The sequence below is a fragment of the Natator depressus genome, chromosome 14, assembly GCF_965152275.1.
Source record: "Natator depressus isolate rNatDep1 chromosome 14, rNatDep2.hap1, whole genome shotgun sequence".
NCBI classification, from domain to species: domain Eukaryota; kingdom Metazoa; phylum Chordata; order Testudines; family Cheloniidae; genus Natator; species Natator depressus.
This window is the reverse complement of record NC_134247.1, coordinates 38,111,726-38,137,150: the sequence shown is the minus strand read 5'-3', so window position 1 is coordinate 38,137,150 and position 25,425 is coordinate 38,111,726. Positions and strand designations below refer to the sequence as shown.

The window sequence follows — 25,425 nt, the reverse complement described above, 5'->3', positions numbered from 1 at the left end:
CCCAAAGAATGGGGAAGAGAGCTGCTGTGGCCAAGGCACTTCATTCCCCAGGAGTCTTTCAGGGTCCCAGGGCTCAGGGAAGCCCCTTTATTAAAAAGGCGCAGATGCTGAGGGACCAAAGCCTCCAGTGGCTCTTTCGGGAATGCAATTTATGGCAGGGGCCAGGATGGGCTGGAAATGGATCTCTAAGTGTGTGAGCAGGCCCACTCTGCTGTGCAGGGCACAGAGACAACAGGGGACCCTGTCTTGCTTCCAGCAGAGAGATCTCCTGCACCTCAGCGGCTAGAGGAGTGTGCGTGTGTTGTTACGGGGGGAGGGGGCTGGAGCTGACAGACCAAAGGTCTCTTCCCCCAGCTAAGTGATTTCTCTAGTTGCTGGCTATGGCCTCTGCAGTTCCTTGGTTTCTTCAAGGGGAATCCAACCTGCAGCCTGACAAGAACAAGGAGACTCCTGGCCCAGTCCCAGTGTGGGACCTTTAGCACCAGCGTGTCCCACTGGTTGCTGGATGAGGAACTCTGAGCTGGAAATAAGGAGCAGGCTCTTTTCCTGTCTCCAGGAGGCATCCACTGCAGGGAGCCCCGCCAGCCCCACTCCCTGAGCTGTGTCATGCCCTGGCACAGTGTCCTTACCTCCCCCACTCTGGCTGTGTTCTTGTAGCCCAAGAGCCTGCTGTCCTGGTGCCAGTCATAGCACCAGAGATCTTCCGCCTCATGTATGGTCAGGCCTGGAAGAGACAGAGAGAGAGAGAGAGAGAGACTTTTCTCCTCATTCTGGTTGCAGTTTCTGTGTCCTTCCAATCCCATTGGTGGCTGCACAGTGGAGTGGAGAAGAACAGAGGCAGAGAGAGACTTGTCCTCCGGCTGGGGTCAGTCTGAGAGAAATGGTCTAGGGTCCCATTATCAACCTGTGGTCACTCTCAGTCCCCTATTGGGTTCCGTGTCCCAGCTGGGTTCCTTACCCCTCTGTTGGAGCAGCAGTTGGTAGAGCCGGTAAGTCCCCTCCCTGGCCTGCCGGCTGATGTCCTTGTCTGGATCGCTGACAAATAGAGCCAGCTGGGCCACATGATGACCCATCCGAGGGAACTCGGCTGAGATCTAATGGAAGGGAGAGCAGAGGGGACTCCATCAGCATTTTCCTCTCAGCTCCCTGTCCCTCCCTGGCCCCCCTGGGCCAGAGGGCTCCTTCCGCTTAGCCCCTCTGCAGGAGATGCTGGGGGAGAGGAGCTTGAGATCGACCCTTCATTTGCTCTGCTGCCAAGGGAGCCCGCAGCTGCTTTGGGATGCCAAGCAGGGGCTGGAGCATGGTCCCCTTAAAGGCCCAGGGACAACACTGAACCAGGACAAGAAGAACTTGACTCAACCCTAGCTCAGTTCTGCTCTGACTCTGCCTCCCCATGAAGAACCCTCCTAACCCACAGCCCCGGCAGCAACAGCAGATCCTGCAGCCCGCTGGAGCCAGCCCGCCTCCGCCTGGAGCCAGCAAGCTGGCTCGGAGCTCACTTACGTCAAACTCAGGGAGGGTGACTGTGTATCTCAGCAGGGCTGTGCTGCTCCTGATAGCCCTGGCTCGCTCCTGCGACACCCTGGACACGACCCAGAGGTTGACATGCTGTGGGGAAAGGAGGCAGGTCAGACTCAGTGGCCAGCTGCTCCTGCTTTGCAAATGAGCCCCATGCCCCCAGCCCCAGGAGCCTGAGACATTCTGTGCAGGGGGGAATAGCTGAGTCATTGATGGCAGAGCTTTAGAAGGGGATTCTTTCCCCCAGGACGCAGCTTGTACCCTTCAGGTCACAACTTCTCAGCGTCTCTCTAGATTGGGACAATGTTCGGGGTCGGGGCTGGTCCCATCCTCCCAGAACTCCTGATTCCTGAACAGTTCACCAGAAAGGAGACTGAACCCTCGGCCCTTCCCTGCCATGCAAATCCTTGGGGGGATGTAGGGAGTGACTGAGAGCACAATCCCTCCAGGAATTTCAGAGCAGATCAGAGGGAAGGGCTGATTCCCTGGGCTCCTCCTGTTTCTCTAGGAAGGAGCGTGTGCCTCTTCTCTGAGAACCATCTCCCCAATCTCATGGGCTCTGTGTATTGGAGGGGTGGGGAAAGGGTGGGTTTTCAGACTCTCACTCCCCAAGACAGCCAGGAGCCCTGTGCGTAGTGCTCAGCAGAACCAGGCAGAGCTCTGGCTTGGAGTCCCAGCTCCTTACTCTGTCCCTCAAGAAGGAAGGACCTGACACTACATTGCACTGACCTCCCCAACCAAGGACGGCCCACTGGGGACCCAGCTAGGAGGACAGAGTAGAAAATGCATCTTCCAGTCTCTCCTTACCAGTCTCCCAAAGAGTTCAGGTCAAATGGGGCTCACCTCCAAGATGAAGTGGAGCCTGTCTGTGTCTGGGGACTCTGCCAGCAGGTTCCCCAGCATGGCATCCAGGACCTCTGGGATGACTTTGTGCAGAGCCTGCAAAGCATGGGTCAGAGTTAGGGAACCTGGGCCTACACCTGCCACAGGATGGGAAGAGGGGTCTCTGGGAAGCACTGGGGAGACTCCCAAACACATCTCCCGGCCTCTCTCCTTCACATCCCACTGCAGGCAATTTGCAAGAATTGATGACCCCTGGACCTTTAATCCATGAGCTTAGCAGATCTCTGCAGAGGGCCTTGTAGGCAGAAGAGTATGAAATAGCCAAGTTGCTTTGGATGCAAGCTGGGCTTCTGGGCAAAACACGGCTTATGAAAGAAAGAAAGAAAGAAAGAAAGAAAGAAAGAAAGAAAGAAAGAAAGAAAGAAAGAAAGAAAGAAAGAAAGAAAGAAAGAAAAATCCCCCAGGGAGGGGTAATCTCTTCCCTGCTGGAGGGAAGGATCCAAGCCTGCAGCTTGTTCCATCTCCGCTACCCCACCCCTAAATCTGGAGCTCCAGCGAATCAAGGGAGCAGGGACCAAGGACTACTCTGGAACAGGAGGAGGATGGAGGAGGAGGAGGTACCTGGAGGCCGGTGGTGTCCTTCTCCGTGCCCAGGGTGAAGACAGAGTGAAGGGCAGCTCGCAAGAGGTGGGTCTCTAGGGCTGGCTCCAGGGCAGGTTTCATGGTGCTGGCAAGAGAGAGGAGCTGGTATTAGACTGTGCAGTACAGGGGTGGGACTGTCGCCAACACGGACACCAAGCCACAGGGATAGAGGCACAGGCTGGCGAGAATGGAAACTGAGGAACTGAGCTAGGGAATGACAAGGCCAAGGCGTCACAGACAGACAGTGGCAGGACAGGAATAGCTCCTGTTCCCTGGAGCCAGCTGCCCCTCCTGTATCGGAGCCCGGGAGTGAGCCCCTCCCCAGGGCCCCTGTCATGTTATGGGAGTGAAAAGAAGAGCCCCGCCAGGAGAGAGTGACCCTTCCCACCCCACCATCTCTGCCAGAGGCGCCACTCTTGAGAGGTGACCTGGGAGGGACAGTGATGGTGACTCCCAGCCTTGGGCCTGAGCAGCACTGGGGTGAGGGGAGCCGGTGGGGTGGGGCTGTCTCGGTACCAGAGGTAGCCCACTGCAGCCAGGGAGTGGGCGAGGACGGCGCTGGGTGACGAGTCATCGGGAAGCTCCTCGATGAGCTCCTGTGAGACGTGAAAGAGACAAAGGAGCACGTGAGATTTGGGGCCGACTGACACCTCCCAGTGAGGAGATGACACAGCCAGTGCCCCACATGGCCAGCAGGATCCCCCACCACCTCCCGCTCCTCCCATTCCTTTCTGCCCATCAGACTTGTCCCCCTTCCCGGATTCCTGCCCAGCTCACTCCCAATCCCCTTCTCTCCTCCTCCCTGTCAAAACTGCCCCCATTCAGCCCCATCCCGATGACCGAGCTGGGACCATGTGATTCCTTGGCCCCCACTCTCAGCTGCCCTCCAGCCCCACAATTCCCCCCCTGCCCACTACAGACCAATCTCACAATTTCTCCCTTCTCTTCTCCCAAGTCTTCAGCCCCAGCAATCCTTCTCCTCTGCTGCCCCCTCCAACACCACCCAGTCCCCACCCATTAGCCCGGCCATACCCCTGCCAATCCCATGTCTCTCTCCTCCCTCCAGCTGCCATATGCCGTGTCTCACTCACCACAATCCTCTTCACCACAGCCGCCTTGCAACAGCGCGGCTCCAGCGTGTCCTCCCCTCTCTCCCGTGCAGCCAGACATGCAGGGTAGATGGCCTGAAGGAACAGGAGCTGCTGCCCCTCATCCTGGACCCACCGGGAGTGGGGTATAGCGAGAGAGAACCTGTTAGCTAGGGACCTTCCTGCCCCACCCAAACCAGCTCCAGGGCTCAGGCCTCAATGGGGGATTGTGGGGACCCACCTATTGTCCAAATCCCCCACCACTCCTACACAAGCAGGATCAGGAACTGGGACAGCGCCTGTTGGGGGAGATGACCTTGGCTGTTGTGGGACAAACACCCCCATCTTGGGGGTCCCACATCATGGATGTAAAAGGGCCCCATTAGGGGTGGTGGATCAGGAGGGACAAGACCCTCGGCACGGGGTGGGGATGTTGGGAAGGGACAGGGCAATCTTGGTTCCAGCCCAAGTGGGGAACATTTGTACCTTATCTCTGCACTGGAGCTGCTCTCGGATGATCTTGAGAGCAGCTTCATCTTTGGCCATGTCCACCCCTTCCTCCTCCTCCGAATCCAGGGGGGTCCCTGCACCAGGGAGGGAAGGACAGGAGCGTGGTGGGCAGAGCAGGATTCAAGACCCCCCTTCCCACCTCAGGCACCCAGGGCAGATCGGGCCCCAAACCTCCCTCTCAGGGATGCCTTCAGCCCCCAACAGCTTCAGAAACCCAGAGCAGAGCCCCCCCTCCACTGCCCAGGACTGCAGGGGAGGTGCCGATTCCCCCGGCCCCGGAGCAGCAAGGACCAAAGTGGCAGCAGCTCTTTACGCCCCCACCCCCAGGTCCCCGTGCGGAAGGGGCAGCTGTGTGACTGCTGCTGCTGTCAGTGGTGTTCGCGTGGCTCAGGCCAGACCCCTGGGCTGGGGACCCCCCCCCCATATCACTGGGAGAGCGTCTGGGCCCAGGGTGTTCACATCCCGTCCTCAGCCCTCCCGGAGCCCAGCCTGGCTCCTCACCTGGAACAAAGCAGTGGCCTCCATCGGCCTGGCTGCTGCCAGAGGCCCAGGTGCTGCCGCTGTCCCCTGCTGAGCTGCCGGTGCTGGGACAGGGACCTTCCCCCTCCTGGCCTGCGGGGGCTGGAAGGTCCTCAGTGAGCGGGCAGGGCGATGCCTCCTGATGGGAACGAGGGCTGGGCTCCTGGGGCCACTGCTGCCCACACAACAAGCCCCAGAGCCACCCTGCCCGGCGCCCCTCCTGAGCTGGGTCCTGTCTGCAAAACTGCAGCCTGGGCCAGCTCCAGTGGGGCCTGGTCGGGGCCTCTCCCAGCTCGGCGCCTGCGCTGGGAGCTGGGTTCCTTTTCCAGAAGGCCGGGCACTTCCGCCGTCTGGCCTGGACGGGAGCTGCTTCCCCGCCAGCGGGGACGCAGGGGTTGCTCCGCCCCTTGGGAAGATGGCAGCTGCTTCCCTCAGGCTCTGGGGCCACCTGCAGAGCCTTTCTCCTGAACATCCGCAGGAGCCTGGCCATCCTGGAACCGAGCGGGGAGCAGGTGTGAGTCTGGGCTCAAGGCAGCCTTTCACTCATGGGCCTTTTCCGTCCCTCCTCCTCCCTGCTCTAACCACAGCAGCCCCCTCTGCCCCTGCAGGAGTTCAGGGAGTGCCATCTACACACACGAGCAGGAGTTCATTGCATGATCTGCTCCCAACGTTCCCCCTCGTAATCCCTGCTGCTGCAATATCCAGGAAAGCTCATCCTTTTCCAGCAATGGGGTCAGTCCTAAAGACCATCGGTTCCTCTGGACAAGCAGCCCCATCCTGTCGTCCCAGGACACTCTCCCACCCAGGCTAGAGAAGGAACAGAACCCAGGAGTCCGGACTTCTCCTGCGAAACCATTCCCCACGTCAAAGTCACAAAGACCCTAGGCACAGGAAGACCAGGGCCCTCCTCATTCCCCATTGATTTCCAGACTCAGCAGCTCACAGGTCTGGCCCAGCTCCGAGACTCTCAGCCTGGGGAACAGTGTCCCACAAGGGAAGGGCTGGGAGCCCCATTGCTGGAACCTTTCCAAACACACTGGAGATGGCTCTGGAGAAGCCCCTGCCTGGCATAAGAAGGAGGGGCTCTTGGGGACTGTTTGCAAAGGAAATCCCCCTTTGGAGATAGTCTCTCCCCGTTTCTGCCTCTCCCCAGACAGACAGGGGAAGCCGTCGAGGAACCCGAATGCCACTCACTTGCTCTCAGTGATGGGATGATGGATGGCAGATGTTCAGGGTCAGCAGACGTCCCACGCCCTCCTCCTCACTCTCCAAGCCCAAGGCAGGCTGGAGAGGGTGGTGACCTCAGGAGTTACCCTGCCCAGCCAGCAGGCAGGGTGATGACACGAGGGCGATCGACTGGCTGTGAAAACAAGAGTCTCTCTGATTCCCAAGGGATGGAGAAACTCAGCCAGCAGCAGGGGGGTGCAGAACACTGCCCTAGGGCGGAGGTGACAGCGCCTCCAGGATCCGGACATCCCAGCACTTTACACACCTTCCTGGAGCCTCCCAAACACACTGGGCTGTAGCCATGGGACCCCAACCCTACTGATGGCAAACGGGACTCAGCTACCAGCTCAGGGTCACACTGAGTGTCAGAGCCATGGATGGACCCCTTCACCAATCACTGCCACACACTCCCTCCCACAGCTGGCAATTGCAACCAGGCCCTAATGTCTGGTCCCCCTGCCTTTGAGAGAGAGTGTCACTCCTGCTTCCTTTGCTGCCTATTGATCTTGTGGGACTTTGGGCAAGTTGCTCCCCCTCTCTATGGCTCTCTGGGACTCACATCCCTGAATGGGCTTTAAAAAAGACAATGGTTAAAGTTTGGCCCCAACTAGTTCTTGTTTCTCGAGACTAGCCATTTCAGCAAAGTTTACAATTCTTGACATTCAACACCTGGAAACATCCCTTTCTCCTTCGCAGACGGCCTTAACATCCCTTATCTCACCCAGGCTCCCTGCTGCCTGGACTTAGAGAATTGACCCTATTCCCATTGGACCTACCCAAGGTGTCACACAGCAAAGCGGTGACGGAGCCAGAAAGAGAAGACAACAGTCCTGACTCCTGTTCTGACTAACAGACAACAACCCCCCGGAGGCAGGGATAAAGCCCAGGAAATAAGGAGTGAACATTTTCATGGAAACCGTTTTCTGGCAGAAAATCCATTCAGACAAAACCACTTTGTTTCTTGAAATCATAAGAAGTAGGATGAAAATTCTTTGCAAAAATATTTGTTTCCAAAACAAGAGCATCTCCTGTTTGTCACAGTGCAGTCAACTGTCTCGTCGTACACAAAGGGGAGATACTATGATCTAGCAAAAAGAAAAAGGAGGACTTGTGGCACCTTAGAGACTAACCAATTTATTTGAGCATAAGCTTTCGTGAGCTCCAGCTCACTTCATCGGATGCATCTGTAGCTCACGACAGCTGTAGCTCACGAAAGCTTATGCTCAAATAAATTGGTTAGTCTCTAAGGTGCCACAAGTCCTCCTGTTCTTTTTGCAAATACAGACTAACACGGCTGCTACTCTGAAACCAACTATGATCTAGAAAATTAGATGAGATGCTTCAGTCTGAGCTAAGTAGTTGCTGCTCTTCACAATTTCAAAAGAATAAAATACAAACAAAAGAGAATATTAGGTCATCATCGGATATGGCTCAGTGTGATAGGACACCGCCTAGTCTGCACTGCTCCAAGTGACACTCTTCAGTGGATCTCCCGCATCCACCCATGGCGAGGTAGGTGGGAGAGGATTGTTATTCGTACTTGACAGAAGGAGAAACGAAGGCTGAGAAAGGAGCAGGGACTTGTCTTAGCTGATGCAGCCAGTCAGTAGCAGAGTTGCTCTCAAATGAGCTACAGACCAGCAATTGTTCCTAGTAATTATGCAGCAAGTATTTGAGAAGAATTGGAATGTTCGAGAGGATCATGAACTGCTCCGAGACAATGAATGGAGAGCAGCATCCACATTGGTCAGACATATAACTGGTTGTGACTTATTTGCTTGTTCATAAAAGAGAACAACAAAGACCAGAGTTTCCTCCCTGTCAATAGCCCCCTCCTCAGCTGATCAAGGTTGAGACTTTGAGGGGTGGGACGCTGAGGGTTCTCATCAAATAGCCCAAAGAATGGCCCTGATCACCACCGAGGCGATCACTCTCGGAGCCCTATTCCAGTCTCCTCTCTGTGAGGGCCTCCCAGAACCCACCCGGCCCCCGCTCCACAAACAGAGCTCCTGGTGGTGGGAGGAGAGCAGAGGAAAAGGACAAACGAAGCAAGAAGAGAAAGGTAGGAGGGACAGAGGAAAAGGGAAAACAAAAAGGAGAAACCCCAATGTCCCCAGTGATTCTAAGGGACAAAGTCCTAGGTCGGAAATAAAATACTGCCCCCACAATCTAATGTTTTCCTTTCCTAAAAATCAGCCGGCACCTCATGGATCAGACTGAACAGGTTCCAAACCTCTCCGAGGCTCTTACCTTCTATACAGGGATGTCTGTTTTTGAGCAAAACCACTACAAGAAAAGGAGAAAACTCCAAAGAGGGTCCTCCTTGCGCTCACGAATGTGAAAGTGAATGCTCTCTCAGTCCTCCAGGAGAGACCTCGAGAAGGAGACGTGCTGAAGCAAAGCCACAGGGATCTCCGAGGAGGCCCCTGTCCTGCACCCCTGTCCTGCCTGGCTGATGTCAAGATCTCTCTGTGAGATCATCGCCTCCCCACCACCTTTGTCCAATAGGCTGAGGTCCTGCCAAAGGCCCTTGTGATGTCACAGCCACACCCACCCCTCCCCTGCAGTGCTGATGTCCTGCCCCTGTCCAGCCACACTGGATGTTTCAGCCGCTTCCCCTGGATCACCCCACTCAATGACTCTTCCTTGTGGGGATGACACTGACTACACAGTAGAACACAGAGGTTCTTCCCCAGGCCGCAATTAGGTTTTCACAAGTTAGTTGACTTTATGGCCAGAAGCAACCATTAGAGCATTTAATCTGATCCCCTGCGTATCCTAAGGCCTCCTGTATATCAGAAGAGCTGGGCTTTTCTTTTACTCAAATGTTTTCCACAAAGGCATCTAGTCTTTATTCGAAGAGATCAAGAGATGGAGAATCCATCATTTCTCTTGGTAGTTTGTGCCAATGACGAATCACCCTCTTACAAATCCGGGTCTTATTGTCATTATCCTTTTTCTGATTTCTGCTTCCATCCATGGGGTCTTGTCATGCCTTTCTCTGCTACATAAAAGAGCCCTTTTATACTCAACATTTTCTCTCCATGAAGTCAAGCAACTCACCTCTCATTCTTCTTTTGTATATACTAAACAGATTGAGCTTTTTCAATGTCTCATTAGAAGGCATCATCCCCATCACTCAATTACAAATCTTTTCTGTGCCCTCTCCAATTGTTTTAACATAATATTCAAAATGTGGACACAAGAACTGGATTCAACATTCCAGCATCAGTCTCACCAATGCTCTTTCACTTCCCTTTCCATTCTCACTACACTATCCATCCAAGAATGGCTTTAACCTTTTTTACCACAGTTTCACATTGACAGACCATGCTGAGCAGCTCGTCCACTATGGCCCCGAAATCCTTTTCAGGGTCGCTGCTTTCCAGCGGATTGTCCCCCATTCTGTAGGGTGCCGCCTGACTCCTTTGTTACTGAAGCTACGGGGTTGCATTTGGCTTTATTAAAACCTAATTCTTTAGTAAGTATTTTCGAAGAACTAGCCCATTAGAGAGAGAATCATGAATTACTCCAAGACAATGAATGGAGAAAAGTGGCAAGAGCAATCAAATACATGTTTGGTTACAGCCTATTTCCTTGGTCTTAAAAGAGAGTAACGAGGACCTGAGTCTCCTCCCTCACAATAGCCCCAAGCTCCCCCAATCAGCACTGAGACTCTGAGAAGCAGAAAGCTGAGAGTCCTCACCAGATGTCCCAGGCCACCACCGGAGGGAGTCACTCTTAGAGCACCATTCCAGCCACATGTCTTTGGGAGGGCCTCCCGCAATGAGAGTTGGAGTGCAACCCCCCATCCCCAACTCTACACGCACAGACAGGTCCTGGTGGTGAAAGGAAAGCAGGGGAAAAGGACAAAGATGCAAGAGAAGATGAGAAAGGAGGGAGAGGCAGGAAAAGGGAAAACAAAAAGGAGAAACCCCAATGTCCCCAGTGATTCTAAGGGACAAAGTCCTAGGTCGGAAATAAAATGCTGCCCCCACAATCTAGTGTTTTCCTTTCCTAAAAATCAGCTGGCACCTGATGGATCAGACTGGTCAGGTTCCAAACCTCTCCGAGGCTCTTACCTTCTATACAGGGACGTCTGTTTTTGAGCAAAACCACTACAAGAAAAGGAGAAAACTCCAAAGAGGGTCCTCCTTGCGCTCACGAATGTGAAAGTGAATGCTCTCTCAGTCCTCCAGGAGAGACCTCGAGAAGGAGACGTGCTGAAGCAAAGCCACAGGGATCTCCGAGGAGGCCCCTGTCCTGCACCCCTGTCCTGCCTGGCTGATGTCAAGATCTCTCTGTGAGATCATCGCCTCCCCACCACCTTTGTCCAATAGGCTGAGGTCCTGCCAAAGGCCCTTGTGATGTCACAGCCACACCCACCCCTCCCCTGCAGTGCTGATGTCCTGCCCCTGTCCAGCCACACTGGATGTTTCAGCCGCTTCCCCTGGATCACCCCACTCAATGACTCTTCCTTGTGGGGATGACACTGACTACACAGTAGAACACAGAGGTTCTTCCCCAGGCCGCAATTAGGTTTTCACAAGTTAGTTGACTTTATGGCCAGAAGCAACCATTAGAGCATTTAATCTGATCCCCTGCGTATCCTAAGGCCTCCTGTATATCAGAAGAGCTGGGCTTTTCTTTTACTCAAATGTTTTCCACAAAGGCATCTAGTCTTTATTCGAAGAGATCAAGAGATGGAGAATCCATCATTTCTCTTGGTAGTTTGTGCCAATGACGAATCACCCTCTTACAAATCCGGGTCTTATTGTCATTATCCTTTTTCTGATTTCTGCTTCCATCCATGGGGTCTTGTCATGCCTTTCTCTGCTACATAAAAGAGCCCTTTTATACTCAACATTTTCTCTCCATGAAGTCAAGCAACTCACCTCTCATTCTTCTTTTGTATATACTAAACAGATTGAGCTTTTTCAATGTCTCATTAGAAGGCATCATCCCCATCACTCAATTACAAATCTTTTCTGTGCCCTCTCCAATTGTTTTAACATAATATTCAAAATGTGGACACAAGAACTGGATTCAACATTCCAGCATCAGTCTCACCAATGCTCTTTCACTTCCCTTTCCATTCTCACTACTCTATCCATCCAAGAATGGCTTTAACCTTTTTTACCACAGTTTCACATTGACAGACCATGCTGAGCAGCTCGTCCACTATGGCCCCGAAATCCTTTTCAGGGTCGCTGCTTTCCAGCGGATTGTCCCCCATTCTGTAGGGTGCCGCCTGTCTCCTTTGTTACTGAATCTACGGGGTTGCATTTGGCTTTATTAAAACCTAATTCTTTAGTAAGTATTTTCGAAGAACTAGCCCATTAGAGAGAGAATCATGAATTACTCCAAGACAATGAATGGAGAAAAGTGGCAAGAGCAATCAAATACATGTTTGGTTACAGCCTATTTCCTTGGTCTTAAAAGAGAGTAACGAGGACCTGAGTCTCCTCCCTCACAATAGCCCCAAGCTCCCCCAATCAGCACTGAGACTCTGAGAAGCAGAAAGCTGAGAGTCCTCACCAGATGTCCCAGGCCACCACCGGAGGGAGTCACTCTTAGAGCACCATTCCAGCCACATGTCTTTGGGAGGGCCTCCCGCAATGAGAGTTGGAGTGCAACCCCCCATCCCCAACTCTACACGCACAGACAGGTCCTGGTGGTGAAAGGAAAGCAGGGGAAAAGGACAAAGATGCAAGAGAAGATGAGAAAGGAGGGAGAGGCAGGAAAAGGGAAAACAAAAAGGAGAAACCCCAATGTCCCCAGTGATTCTAAGGGACAAAGTCCTAGGTCGGAAATAAAATGCTGCCCCCACAATCTAGTGTTTTCCTTTCCTAAAAATCAGCTGGCACCTGATGGATCAGACTGGTCAGGTTCCAAACCTCTCCGAGGCTCTTACCTTCTATACAGGGACGTCTGTTTTTGAGCAAAACCACTACAAGAAAAGGAGAAAACTCCAAAGAGGGTCCTCCTTGCGCTCACGAATGTGAAAGTGAATGCTCTCTCAGTCCTCCAGGAGAGACCTCGAGAAGGAGACGTGCTGAAGCAAAGCCACAGGGATCTCCGAGGAGGCCCCTGTCCTGCACCCCTGTCCTGCCTGGCTGATGTCAAGATCACTCTGTGAGATCATCGCCTCCCCACCACCTTTGTCCAATAGGCTGAGGTCCTGCCAAAGGCCCTTGTGATGTCACAGCCACACCCACCCCTCCCCTGCAGTGCTGATGTCCTGCCCCTTTCCAGCCACATTGGATGTTTCAACTGCTTCCCCTGGATCACCCCACGCAATGAGCATTCATTGTGGGTTCAAGCCGACTACACAGTAAAACATCAGAGGCTTCTCCCCATGCTACACTCAGTTTTTCATAAATTAGCAGACTTTATGGACAGAAGAGACAATTAGAGCATGTCATCTGAACCCCTGCATATCACATGCTTTCTGGAGAGCATAGTAGCTAGCTTTTGACTACACACATTCCAGAAAGGCATCTAGTCTTCATTAGAAGACATCAAGAGGTGGGGAATTCCCACCACTTCCCTTTCTAGTTTCTTCCTTTGGTGATTCATCCTCACCGTTGAATATGTGTGCCCTCTTTCGAATAAGAATTGGTCTCTTTTGAGTTTCCAGCCACTGGGTCTTGTTATGCTTTTCTCTGCTAGATTAATGAGCCCTTTCCTACCCGATATTTTCTCTCCATGAAGTCACTTCAACACTTCAATGACGTCACCTCCCGATCTTTTTTATCATCTAAACAGGCTGAGCTCTTTCAATCGCTCACTCGCAGGCATTTTTCTCCAGCCCTCAAAACGTTTCATTGCTTTTTGCTGCCCCATCTCCAATATTTCCAAATCTGTTTTCAAAGGTGGACGCCAAAACTGGATGCAGGATTCCATGATCAGTCTGCCTCATGGTGTGTCACCTCCCTATGCTCCTCACTGCTCTTTTCATACATCTAATGATGGCTTTAGCCCTGTTCACCACAGCATCCCCCTGGGTGCTCATGTTGAATGGCTTGCCTAGCATGGCCCCGAAATCCTCTTCACAGTCAGTGCTTTCTTGGAAACACTTCCCCCTTCTGTAGGTGTGGCCTGCATGCTTTGTCGCTAGCTATAGGACCCTTCCTTTGGTTCTTTTCCAACTTGTTTTCTTTGAATGGCTCCAGCTTATCAAGGGATCTGATTGCTCTGTGTCACTGCCCTGTCCTCATCATTAATTACCACTCTGCTACTATTTTATCACCCACCAATGTTAGCAGCAGTGATATTTTATTTGGGTTGCAGTTCATTGATATTTATTTTCAAGAAATAGTCCTTGAGAGCCTCTTCATATCCCTCGTGCCCAGAACCTGCTCCACACAGCACAGTGAGAAAAGGCCGCCCAGCCCAGCTCTGCCCTAGGGGCTAAGCACAGAACAAATGTAGGAGCTTGTGTCATCCATAGCTTCTGAAGAACATGTGGGGGTCATCAGCTTACAAAGACACTCTAGACCAGTAGCGTAGACAGGCCCCAAATGTATCTAAGTGTCCCGCCTTGAAAAACAGGAGAGAAAAAAACATAACCTTGAGTAGCTTTATTTTATAGTCGTGGAAACTGAGGCACACAGAAGCAAAGAGATTCGCTCATGGTCAAAAAGCCAGGCAGAGAAAACGGCAGATCTGCTGATAGTCAGTCCTGGGCCCTAGCCGTGTTTGTCCTGGCCTCTCTGCTTCAGCTCCAGTAACAACCCGAGTCGAGGTTTTCTTCTTCTCCGTGTCCTTTAACTTCACGTCACTGGAGAAGAAAGATTGTTTCTGACCAGCTGGCTCTAATGCTTAAAAACCTTAATTTTTTTGTTTCGCTAGGAGGATAACGCTGGGAATTTTCTCTCATTCACTTTCCTTTGGAATAATTTCAATCCAGTCCAAAGGATTTCCTCTTCCATTGTGTCTTCAGCACCTTTCCTAGCAAACAGTTACTGTTCGAGCACAGGTTTCCAGTTTCAGGCTGTCCCGGGGTGAGATGGCCATGAAAGGGGGAGTAGCTCAACTGAACCTATCCCCAGGTGAAGGGAATAAGTGCAGGGGTCACATGAGAAGGAGCAGCATGTAACTAGGATCCAGGCCTGTTGGGCGATATAAGAACAGCCTGTGCTCAGCCAGGAGAGAGACCCGCAATGGGAGCAGGCCTGGGAGGGGCTTGGATAGTCCTTTCAAGTCAATTTCGGTCCACAGTAGGGGATGGAACAGCCAAGCTGCTAGGGTTGGGAGCTGGGCCTCCCGGCAGTGTCCAGGAACGAAAGCACAGCATCTACCAGGAAGGGAGTCCCCACAGAGGGACACCGTAATCTCCCAGGAAGGGAAAAGGCTCTCACTGCCATTCCTTAACCTCATGAGGTGTTCTCCTGCTCTGCCAACCCCACCCCTATTTCAGCATCTCCAGGTGCCTGAGGGAGCAGGAACCAGAGGCCATCCTGCGGCTGGGACAGAGATGGAGGTTGATGACCTACCTGCCCGTGGTGACCATGGTGCAGGACAGCCCTCAGGACATGCGAATGCAGCTCCAGATCTGGGAGCAGCTTCCCTTTGCTGGCACGAGACCTTGCAGGTTGTGGGGAGTGAGACAGGCACTAACTTTTGGTAGCCCTCAGTGGGATCGGAGGGTAATGGTTTGCAGAAAGTGGTGTTGGAGAGCTTTACAAAAACTAGGAAGCCATTTACAACACTCACTTTGCTTCTCTACAAAAGAAAAAGGACACTAAACTATCTAAACTATTACATGCCACAAGGGGCCACAACAGTGGTTCCCTCAACCCACCCAGCAATCTTGTTAATCTATCCAACTATACTCTTAGCCCAGCAGAAGAATCTGTCCTATCTCGGGGCCTCTCCTTCTGCCCCTCCACACAAATCAGACGTCAAGTATTATAACATTCAAAAACCAGTCGGAGAACACTTCAATCTCTCTGGTCACGCAATTACAGACATGAAGGTCGCTATCTTACAACAAAAAAACTTCAAATCCAGACTCCAGCGAGAAACTGCTGAATTGGAATTCATTTGCAAATTGGATACTATTAATTTAGGCTTAAATAGAGACTGGGAGTGGCTAAGTCATTATGCAAGGTAGCCTATTTCCCCTTGTTTTTTCCTACCCCCGCCCCCCCCAGACGTTCTGGTTAAACTTGGATTTATATTGGAAATGGCCCACCTTGATTACCATACACATTGTAGGGAGAGTGGTCACTTTGGATAAGCTATTGCTAGCAGGAGAGTGAGTTTTTGTGTGTATGGGGGTGGGGGGGTGAGAAAACCTGGATTTGTGCTGGAAATGGCCCACCTTGATTATCATACACATTGTAAAGAGAAAAGGAGTACTTGTGGCACCTTAGAGACTGACCAAATAAATTGGTTAGTCTCTAAGGTGCCACAAGTACTCCTTTTCTTTTTGCGAATACAGACTAACACGGCTGTTACTCTGAAAATTGTAAAGAGAGTGGTCACTTTGGATGGGCTATTACCAGCAGGAGAGTGAATTTGTGTGTGGGGGGTGGAGGGTAAGAATACCTGGATTTGTGCTGGAAATGGCCCAACTTGATTATCATACACATTGTAAGGAGAGTGATCACTTTAGATAAGCTATTACCAGCAGGAGAGTGGGGTGGGAGGAGGTACTGTTTCATGGTCTCTGTGTATATAATGTCTTCTGCAGTTTCCACAGTATGCATCCGATGAAGTGAGCTGTAGCTTGTTAGAGAGCTTATTCCTTCACTCTCCCACTTCCCTGGTCCTTCTCGCATGAACAGACAGCAACAATACCCGAAGTCCGAAGGTGCAAACAATTCGATGTTTATTGGGGTGAACTTCCAGCAAGCTTAAATACAAGTTCCTTTTTCCTTATTTTCGAATCCCAACTTACTTCCTCTTTGCCCCTAATTTATATAGTAATATTCTTAGCTATACCTTAACCAATCATTCTACTGAAATTTAACTAACCAATCCTAACATATTGTAACATGATTAGCTAACCAATTATATCCCACCACCTTAATTAGCTTACACCCAGCAAAATTAATTATACAGCAGACAGAAGCAATCACAGAACCAGACAGAGATTATACAGACAAACAATAGCAAAGTGGGAACTATAATGACAAAACAATACAGAAGTGAGGATTTCACATCCCAGCTATTGATAAGTGAGTTCTTGCCAGACAGGATGCTATCAAACTAAGTTTCCTTTTACATTTTCTAGGCACTTCCCTTTCTCTGGAGGTGATAGGAATTATCAGGACAGGATTGTATTCAGGACAGGATTGTATTCAGGACAGCCCAATAGCACCTTCTTTCAATGTGACTAGTTTGGAATGTGAGGATGTGACCGGTCGCTTCCTGGCTTATGGCTGCCTCTGCTGCTTAGCCAAAGGCCTTAGCCTAAGCACAGGGCCTCAAACTGTCACAGTAAGAGAAGGCCCTTACACCAGCAGACAGTGATTTTGATTCTTTCTTTTATACCTCTAACTAGCCAAGTAATAAGAATACCCCTAAATTCTTAAAGTACAGGCCTTTACAGACAGGCCTGAATACCTATATCCTAACATAGCTCACGAAAGCTTATGCTCAAATAAATTGGTTAGTCTCTAAGGTGCCACAAATACTCCTTTTCAGTTTGAGAACTGCAAAACTAAGCATCTCTGATGGTATCTTCTAGACTGAGCACTGAATCCCATTGGGTAGATAGAAAGATTGACCTACATAATCTATAAAGAAGCCTGTGGAACCCCATAAGATTGGGTCCTTAATCCATGAAGTATTGGAACTCATTTACACAACTTTTCTTAAACGTTACATGAATATATTGTCTCATACTATAGAATTAGAATTTATCATCCCTATTCCATGATGAGAGATCTTTGAGCTATAATGTATCTTAATTAAAACTATCTTTAGATAGCTTTCTGAGGGGCAAAAAACATTTTATCAAAAAAATCCAATTTTTTTGATTTTTTTTTTAAATCATTGATTTTTATCCACCCTGGTTGCAAGTGAATAGCAAAGCTGGTCCCAGCAGGGAGCCAGAGTGTCCAAAATCCTTAGCTGGTGGGAGAGCCGCTCTGTGAGCATCTGTAAAGCATCTCACTTAAACAGTGACTGGTTGAACGATTTATTGTAAGGGACGCCCTTTCTCAGACCCTTTCCCTTTATTGTCTCCCACCCTCCACGTCAGTCCCTGACCCAGGATTGCCAAGCCAAACTAAAATACTACTTCTTTGAAATCTCACAGCTCGCCAAGATTACCTAATTGTCCAGGTGGCTGAGCCCGAAGGCAGCTCTGTGAACACCTCCATACCGAATGCCAGCTCCATTTCAGAGACGTCTTTCTTCGTGCAGAAATAGAACACCTCCACTTCTTCGTGGGAAGATGTCGTTTACTCCTCTGATGGGGGCTCCCAAACAGTCCTCAGTTCCTTCAAGGAGACACTCTCCTTTTCCAGTGGATACTTCAAGATGGAGAACGTGAGCAAAGGGGCTGAAGGAGTTGACAGGATTCAAGATGAAATGTACAGGAAGTGTGCGGCTGTCGTAAACTTTACCGTGATGGATAAGTTGTGCACTCAGTGACCCCAGAAAAAACTCTGCTCCCCTTGCACTTCTCAGGCCATGTAAAGCCTGTGGAAACATCCTATAAACTCCCAGAATATGGAAGACCCCAGCAGACATTGAGCTGGGAGAGCCATCTCCTCTGCAGCCCCAGCCCAATGGGCGTGTCATGTGGGAATGCATGAGGAGAGGAACTAGCCAGACCACAATGCACTCTGGCTCTTCTCAGTGGAAGGACGGTCCCTGAGGGCCCCCTGCCAGCCAGCACACACTAGAGCAGGCCCCAGGCTGCTATAACCAATGACGGGACTGGCATTAGAGCTAGGGCAGAGAACCAGGAAGGTGTAAATCCTGTTGTGCCAGAGCAGGAGTCTTCTCTACACTAGGCCCACCGATGTTCCGACCACTGACTCTAGTAACAATGAACATTTTTTGCAAACATGGTCAGCTAGTGACCCAGCTGCCCCGGGGAGGCTAGTCCCTGGCCCCACTCCTCCCTTTCTGCTCCCTTGCCCCTGCAAGAGCCCAAAGCACCCCCACCGTGGCCCCCGGCCCCAGTGCCGGGCAGCTGTCAGGGAGAGTTCCCAGGCCCAGCGCTCCGGGCAGCACGGTTGCTGTGTCCCCAGGCCTGGCAGGGCAGAGCGCTGGGAACAGCAGGAGGGGGCCTGGCCTGTGGCGGAGCGTGGGCAGAGCCATGGTAGGCTGTCTGGCAAGTCACAGGCTCCCCCTGCCTACGATACCTGCTGCCCATATTTGCAAAGTTTCTGCAGTGCAGGAAAGGTTTCAAGCACCTCAAGGGCTCGCAGGGAAAGTGGCATGTGTTGTATAGGCCACGGGGTAACTTTTATTTTTATGGTGGCTAGCAAGCCTTTTGTTCATCAGGCTGCTCGTTAACATACCCCTGGCTCTGTCTGACTGCGGGATCAGGAACAAACATTCATGAAGGGTCTGCGCTGAAATCCCTGGGAAATACGTGGTATGCCGTCACCTGTTTTATCTCTGGCCACTGTCACCCTAGTCTCTGAGGCCCAGATCTTCAAAGATCAATGGGAATCGGATACCTAAATACCTTGGAGGATCTGGGCCTAAGGGCCAGATTGTCAAAGGTATTTAGGCACCTAAAGCTGCAAATAGGCACGTAGGGGAATTTTCAAAAGCATGCAGCTGCCTAACTCTCACTGAAGACGGTAGTTAGTCACCTTTGAAAATCCCATTAGTGACCTACCTGCATCTTCAGGAATGCAAATACATTTGAGTATCTGGCCCTAGATAATCAAAGGGCTCCAGGGCAGAGGTTGGAATTGAACCAGGCACTTCTGGCTCCTAGATCAGCACCTCCCCCCTTAGGCCAACCTTCTGCAGTGCAGGCAAGAAGAGGAGAATCAGGCCTGTGGTATACGGAGTCCTCACCAACACTTTCCTCCTTCTTGTCTCGTTCCAGAGCCCAGCTCATTCCCACCTACAGTGTCTGGGACCTCCGGTGCTGAGGAGGAAGCTCGTGATGAGACCAAAGGGGATGGGAAGTAGCTTGTGATGGGAGATTTCCTTCCCCAGTAGCCTCTCTCCTCCCAGCCTGAATTTCACACGCCCGTCCCAGCTCCCACTGACATCAGTGTGAGCTTGAGGGCAGTGTCCAGTTGTTCCAGATCTTCTCAGGCGGCCTGATGGCTTGGGCCACAATTGGCCAAAAATGGACCACGGGGAGGTGGCACAGCAGAGTTGGCTATGGCCAAGGACAAGCCCTTGGCTGATTGAGGAGCCGTGTTTGGGGCCTCCCAACGCGAGTGCAGAGTGTCAATTAAGGGGATGAGTTCAGGGGCAGAAAACTGTGATCCCCAAAACCCAGCATGCTCTGGGGGGGAGCCACCTATGCTAGCCAATGGGAGATGTTGATGAGAGGGGTGTGTCCTAAGCCCTGCCCCTCTCTGTGTTCGATGCTTGTTGTGGCTTGTGATCCCGGGAAACCCCTCTCTTGCAGTCAGGTGATTTAGATGCTGCTTAAGTCATATCTTGCAAGAATAAGTTAGGTACCTGCCTTGCTCCATGCAAAATGGCAGAGGGGCCATCCTAACCCAGCCCTGTGGTCAGAGCACTCAGCTGGGAGAGCCCCGTTCAATTCTCCATCATTAAAAAAAGAAGTCAGTCCATTCTTCTGAATGCTCTCAGACAGGCAACTCCTGTTTGTCCGGGTTCAGTGAGGGAGTTGATTAGGCACAGTCAAATAATTTACTTAACAGTCCAATTAATCTAAGTATTATATTTAACGGGTTTCTGGAATTTGTAACCGCTTTAGCAAGGTCATTGCATGACAGGCTGGTGCACCGTTAAAAGAAACAGGTGCTAGGCGGAAGTAAGCAGCAGCATCTTAAAAACATTTGTCAACTATTCAGCTTTCTTCAAGTTGCAAGGAGAGAGGCTTGTAGACGGCCTGGAGAAGAAATCGCTTTGCATGAGGATTCTGTCAGTGTTTAAACCGAGGGGGTGTTTTCGGCAAAGGGAGGAGGTGGGAAGGAACCTGCTTTACGGCTCAGGCTCTGTCTGCACTTAAAACACTGCAGCTGCTGCAGCCCTTCAGTACAGACACTTCCCACAGCAACGGGACTGCGAGTCCAGCGCTCTAGGCCTCGCTGCCTCCATTAGTACAGAAAAGGATGAGAAAAATGATGAGGGACGTGGAGCAGCTTCTGTATGAGGAGAGATTAATAAGACTGGGACTTTTCACCTTGGAAAAGAGATGACTAATAGGGGATAAGATAGAGGTGTATAAAATCATGACTGATGTGGAGAAAGTAAATCAGGAAGTGTTGTTTACTCTTTCTCATAAGACAAGAAGCAGGGGTCACCCAATGAAATTAATAGGCAGCAGGTTTAAAAGAAACAAAAGGGAAGTATTTCTTCACACAATGGAGAGTCAACCTGTGGAACTCCTTGCCAGAGGATGTTGTGAAGGCCAAGACTATAACAGGGTTCAAAAAAGAACTAGATAAGTTCATGGAGGACAGGTCCCTCAACTGTTATTAGCTAGCATGGGCAGGGATGGTTTCCCTAGTCTATATTTTCAAGAAGCTGGGAATGGGTGACAGGGGATGGATCACTTGATTACCAGAGCTCCTGTGATTCTGGGTTGTTTTTTTTTTAAATCTCTCCACAATTTTGGTTGCAACTGAAACTTCTCGTTAAAGCGATCAGTGGGGGGGGCTGGACTCTCTGTTGCCTTGCACTTTGTTTGTGTCACCTTTACACTGATGCAAAGTGAGCAAGAAATACCAAAAGAACTGCAGGCACTAGTGTAAATGACACACACCAGGATCAGGGTAAGGCTGGATTGGGGCCCAGAACTCTTCCCTCACCCACCCATCACGGCACAAGGAGTTTGATCCTGGGCCTCATGCCAACTGCCCATAAGGGGCAGCTTAGAAATTCTTCGGTAGCACAAAGCTGGTGTGTCTCCCTATGTCACCTGCCTCCTCCCAATCTTTAGTCTGGGGACGTGGTGTGGTAGCAAAGAGAGTGTGGTGCATAATGCTGGCTCAGAACTGCTGCCACCACAGCCAGGGTAACTTAGAGCAGCCCCAACGGTGCTCTAAGTTTTATGTCAGGTGCTATTTCAGGCACCAGCCAGCCGAAGCTTGGGGGAACAAAAGGGTGACTTCAAGCCCCCTTTTCCCATCCCTCTCTGCTGAGCCAAGTGAAAACTTGGCACTGCTGAGAATTCAGACCCAGGCATAAGGCAATGGAGAACCCCAATCTTTCTTCTGCTGTGGAGAGTTGGTAAAACTCAAAGCCCAGATGGCACCGTTATTAAGCCCATTATTTTTTTCTCTTTGCTATTTAAAAATAATGAGATGCAAAACCAATATGAGTGCAGCAGTAATGTTGTACGGTTCGGACACACAAGTTAAGTTTCCTGTGACAACACGAACTTGATCAACTTGCATGTATGGAGCATATTTTTCCTCTTCCTGTTGTTCTTGTTGTATTTCAAAATTTACCACCCAGGGTTCTTTGTGGCATGTAATGCGGCTTGTATTAAAAACGCGACAAACCCAAACTTACAGGAATGGGCCAGAACTTGACAGCTTAGAGGAGTGGCCGCTACAGGGATCGGGGCTGATTTTAGAGGACACAATTTTCAGAAGCACCAAAGTGACCTAAGTGCACTTGGAAATTTTACCTCTAGTCTTCCCTATGAATTGATTATTTATTTTATTTATTTATTTATTTAAAGGGAGCTGTAGCCGGTTTTCCACAGGGTCAGTCTGAGTTCAAGCCAATGCCGTAGGGCATTTCAGGCTGCTGTCCTGTCTGGTCCAGCCCAGGGGACAATATCTGATGCTTCCAGGAAAAGCAAGAACCTGCTGTAACATACATGGCTAGTTTTACCATGCTGCAAATGCAGGTGGGGAATTAATTACTGACCTCGGTGGCATTCAGACTATGTCCTGAAGCATGGGATTGGGCCAGAGGGACAGCTAGCGCTGGCCACAGTGTCCAGGGTCTCTTGGAGTGGGAAGTTCCTTGGAGAATTCCAGTGGGTGGGAGACTCAGCTGTGAAGGGAGGGGGCGGGCAGGAGCATCTCCTAAACCCAAGATTGGAATAACTGAAGTAATGTTCCTTTTACACAGAGCCTCAGCTCTCTGGAACCTCTGCAAATGCTTTAGCCACGTGTTTAACTCCCTCCGTAGGAGCAGCCTTGGATCGCAGTGGGAGGGCTCAGGTGTGTACATGTTTGCAGGATGGGTGCTCAGGGCAGTCCCTGACGCCAGGGCAAAGGGGATATGACGTGCCACTGTCTGGATTTGGGAGCCTGCCTGCACACCGAACTCACTAGGCGCTGGGTGCATGACTGCAAGGCGCTGGGCCGGGGAAAATCAGCCCTGGGTGGTTATTTTGAGTAGAAAACCAGAGCCACTTCTGGGGTCTTTCAGCTTCTAATGCCCTTTCCCTTCTGCAGCTGGATTTCAGCCTATGATAAAATTCCTCTCAATGCCAAGTCAGTGCCATAAATCACTGGACTGGGTGCAGGAATCAGTAGGCGACGTTCTCTGGCCTGGGTTATGCCAGGGCTCAGACTAAATCATTGTTCCCAAAACTTTTAAAAGCTGAGCCCCCTCCTCAAGGCAAAGAAACCAATCGTGCCCCTCACCCGTCAGCAATGTGTTAGCGACCCCACCCCCCATTTTCATGTATACGTCTTCAAACCCCACCCTTCCCACCATGGCTAGCCCTTCCCCACGCTTCAGACCTTAAGACCTGAGGGACCCCATCGTGGAGCATCTTAAAAATCACAGTTCCCAGACTCTGGAACAGGGGCTGCTTTGCCGGGCTCACCTTTCTCCCTCCGTCAGGTTGGCCGATGGGGATAATGAGCCTGGAGATCTCATTCCCGCTGCTCTGAGTGGTGCCCATGTGCACACGACCCAGCTCAGCTCTTCCTGTATCCCAGGAACGTCTTCATCTTCTGGGATCCTCATGGCAGCAGTGGGATGATTTAACTGAGTCCCTTAGTCATGGGGCCTTTCTCTCTCTTTTGTTTCAGAGCCAGCATCCTGGAATCGTCTCCTGGTGCGTGGAGTGGTGGCAGTGGTGGGGGTGCTAGTCTCACTATACCTATGTGGGTTTTGGAAAGGTAGAGGAAAAGTGTTTGCCTACTCGCAACTCGTCTTCAGGAAGCTGCTGACTCATCCCTCCCCGCAGCCTGGAAGTCGGCAGGATTCCCAGGAATCTGAGCTCCCCGCAGTGTGTGACAGGGACGGGGACCAGGCCCAGGGAACCAGAAACAGGAATCGAGACCCAGCCCTGGAGAATGGGGAAGGAGACCTGTTTGCGAATTCGTACCTGGTCTGCTGAATTGTTCACGTCCAGATCCTCCCCACAGTTCTTAAAAAGTCGAAGCATTTCGTTTAGACGCTTTCCAAACAAACCATTTTGATTTTTCAGTTTGAAATAATTTTTTGTTTAAAAATGTCCTTCAATTTTATTTTAAAAATTCAAAAAGTTACAACCCTTGAAATGTTCCTGGGTCTTTTTGGGTTTTTTTTAAAGCTTTTTGGTTCATCAAAAATTTGGAAAAATGTTAGTTTTGTTCAACCTGAAACCAGTTTTTTTCCATCTCTTTTTTGGAATTGCCAGCGACCAAAAAATTCTGTTGTTTGCCCAGCTCGAGGGGCGGGTGAGGATTTTGGCGGTTATATTGTGGGTCTCTAAATCTCCTTGTTGCTCAACGTTTTCTTACTGCAACAAATTAATTTGGGATGAGGGCAGGATGGGCAAAAGCTTCCTAAAAGTGGGGGGGGCTGCTGGCACCCAAACTGTTGCCCAGCCCCTGTGCCACCCCTTCTCCTCGAGGTCCTGCCCCCTCAAACCGCCCCTTTCCCTGAGGCCTCCCCTCACACCACCTTTCTCCCTGAGCTCCCACTTCACGCCACCCCTTGCCCCAAAACACTGCCCCGCCCCCACTCCCTTCTCTCCCCCATCATCCAGTCGCTCACACTTATGGCCAGTAAAAAGTGGTGGGCCCTGGTATCCCCTGTTCCGGCACCCCGGATGAGAGTGGGAGAGGATGAAGAACTCCTTTCAAATATAACTTCCCCCCCACCTCAAAAAAGCACAATTTGCCAGCAACAGCAAAACATGCACCTAACCAACCCGGCCCAGTCACGCTGTGTTGTGTGTGACATTCCCGTCCTGGGGCGGTTTATGTCTTGGAGAATGTGAACCCTGCAGGCCTGGGTGTTTCTCTGCGTCATGTGACCTCAGTGCTCCTCATGAGAGCCGTTGTTTGTAAATGTTTCAGGAGCAGACATATTTATCATTCATGGACAGACAGACATTTATTCACAACTAGAACTGGTCAAAAACAGCGGGGGTGGGGAGGGTCATGAAAATTGAAGAAGAAACCACTCCTCCCCCCCCCCATATTCTTCAAATTTATTTGGAAATGTTTTTAATTATCAAATTTTTGTTTCGTTTTGGTGGCAAAAACTCCACGTTCTCTCTGAAGTGGGCAGAGAAATCCAAAATGTTTTTTTTAAAGAGGGAACTTTTTTCAAATGATCAATGTAATCCAAAGTGGCATTTTTAGTTCAAAGGTTGCATTGTCAGTGTAAAACCCTTTTGAACCAGCTCTGTTACTGTAGAACAAGATGAGTTTATTTTTCGTGATGCATTGTTTGGGCCAGGTTCCAAGTGGCATTTCAGTTTTTGCACAGCTCTTCTCTTCTTGCGTCTGCACCTCTCATAAGCTGTGGCCTTAATCTTGGCCCTGGAAACACTTACGTGCATGTTTCACTTTAATTACTGCTGTGAATAATTCCATTTCAATGGGACAACTCTGAGGTCGGGTTTATGCTACGGCCCTATATCGGTGTAACTATGCCATTTATTTAATTTTCTTTCTTTTATATGTGAAAGTTCTTGAGAGGTTAAAGCAGGTAAAATACATGAACAGGTTCGGACAGTCCGAGTTTGTCAGTGCAAAGTGACAGC

At 50.6% G+C, this 25,425-nt stretch overlaps 1 protein-coding gene across 1 annotated transcript in view; it reads right to left on the bottom strand.

Annotated features, from left to right (window-relative positions):
* LOC141998906 (uncharacterized) overlaps positions 1–25,425 on the bottom strand; it is a 70,610-nt gene that overhangs the window by 17,773 nt on the left and 27,412 nt on the right. The window contains exons 6-9 of the mRNA XM_074971867.1: positions 2,362–2,457; positions 1,504–1,608; positions 959–1,094; positions 630–724 (exon numbers count right to left, since the gene is read on the bottom strand). Of these exons, the coding sequence (XP_074827968.1) occupies positions 630–724; positions 959–1,094; positions 1,504–1,608; positions 2,362–2,457 (432 nt within the window). The remainder of the gene's footprint in view (positions 1–629; positions 725–958; positions 1,095–1,503; positions 1,609–2,361; positions 2,458–25,425) is intronic.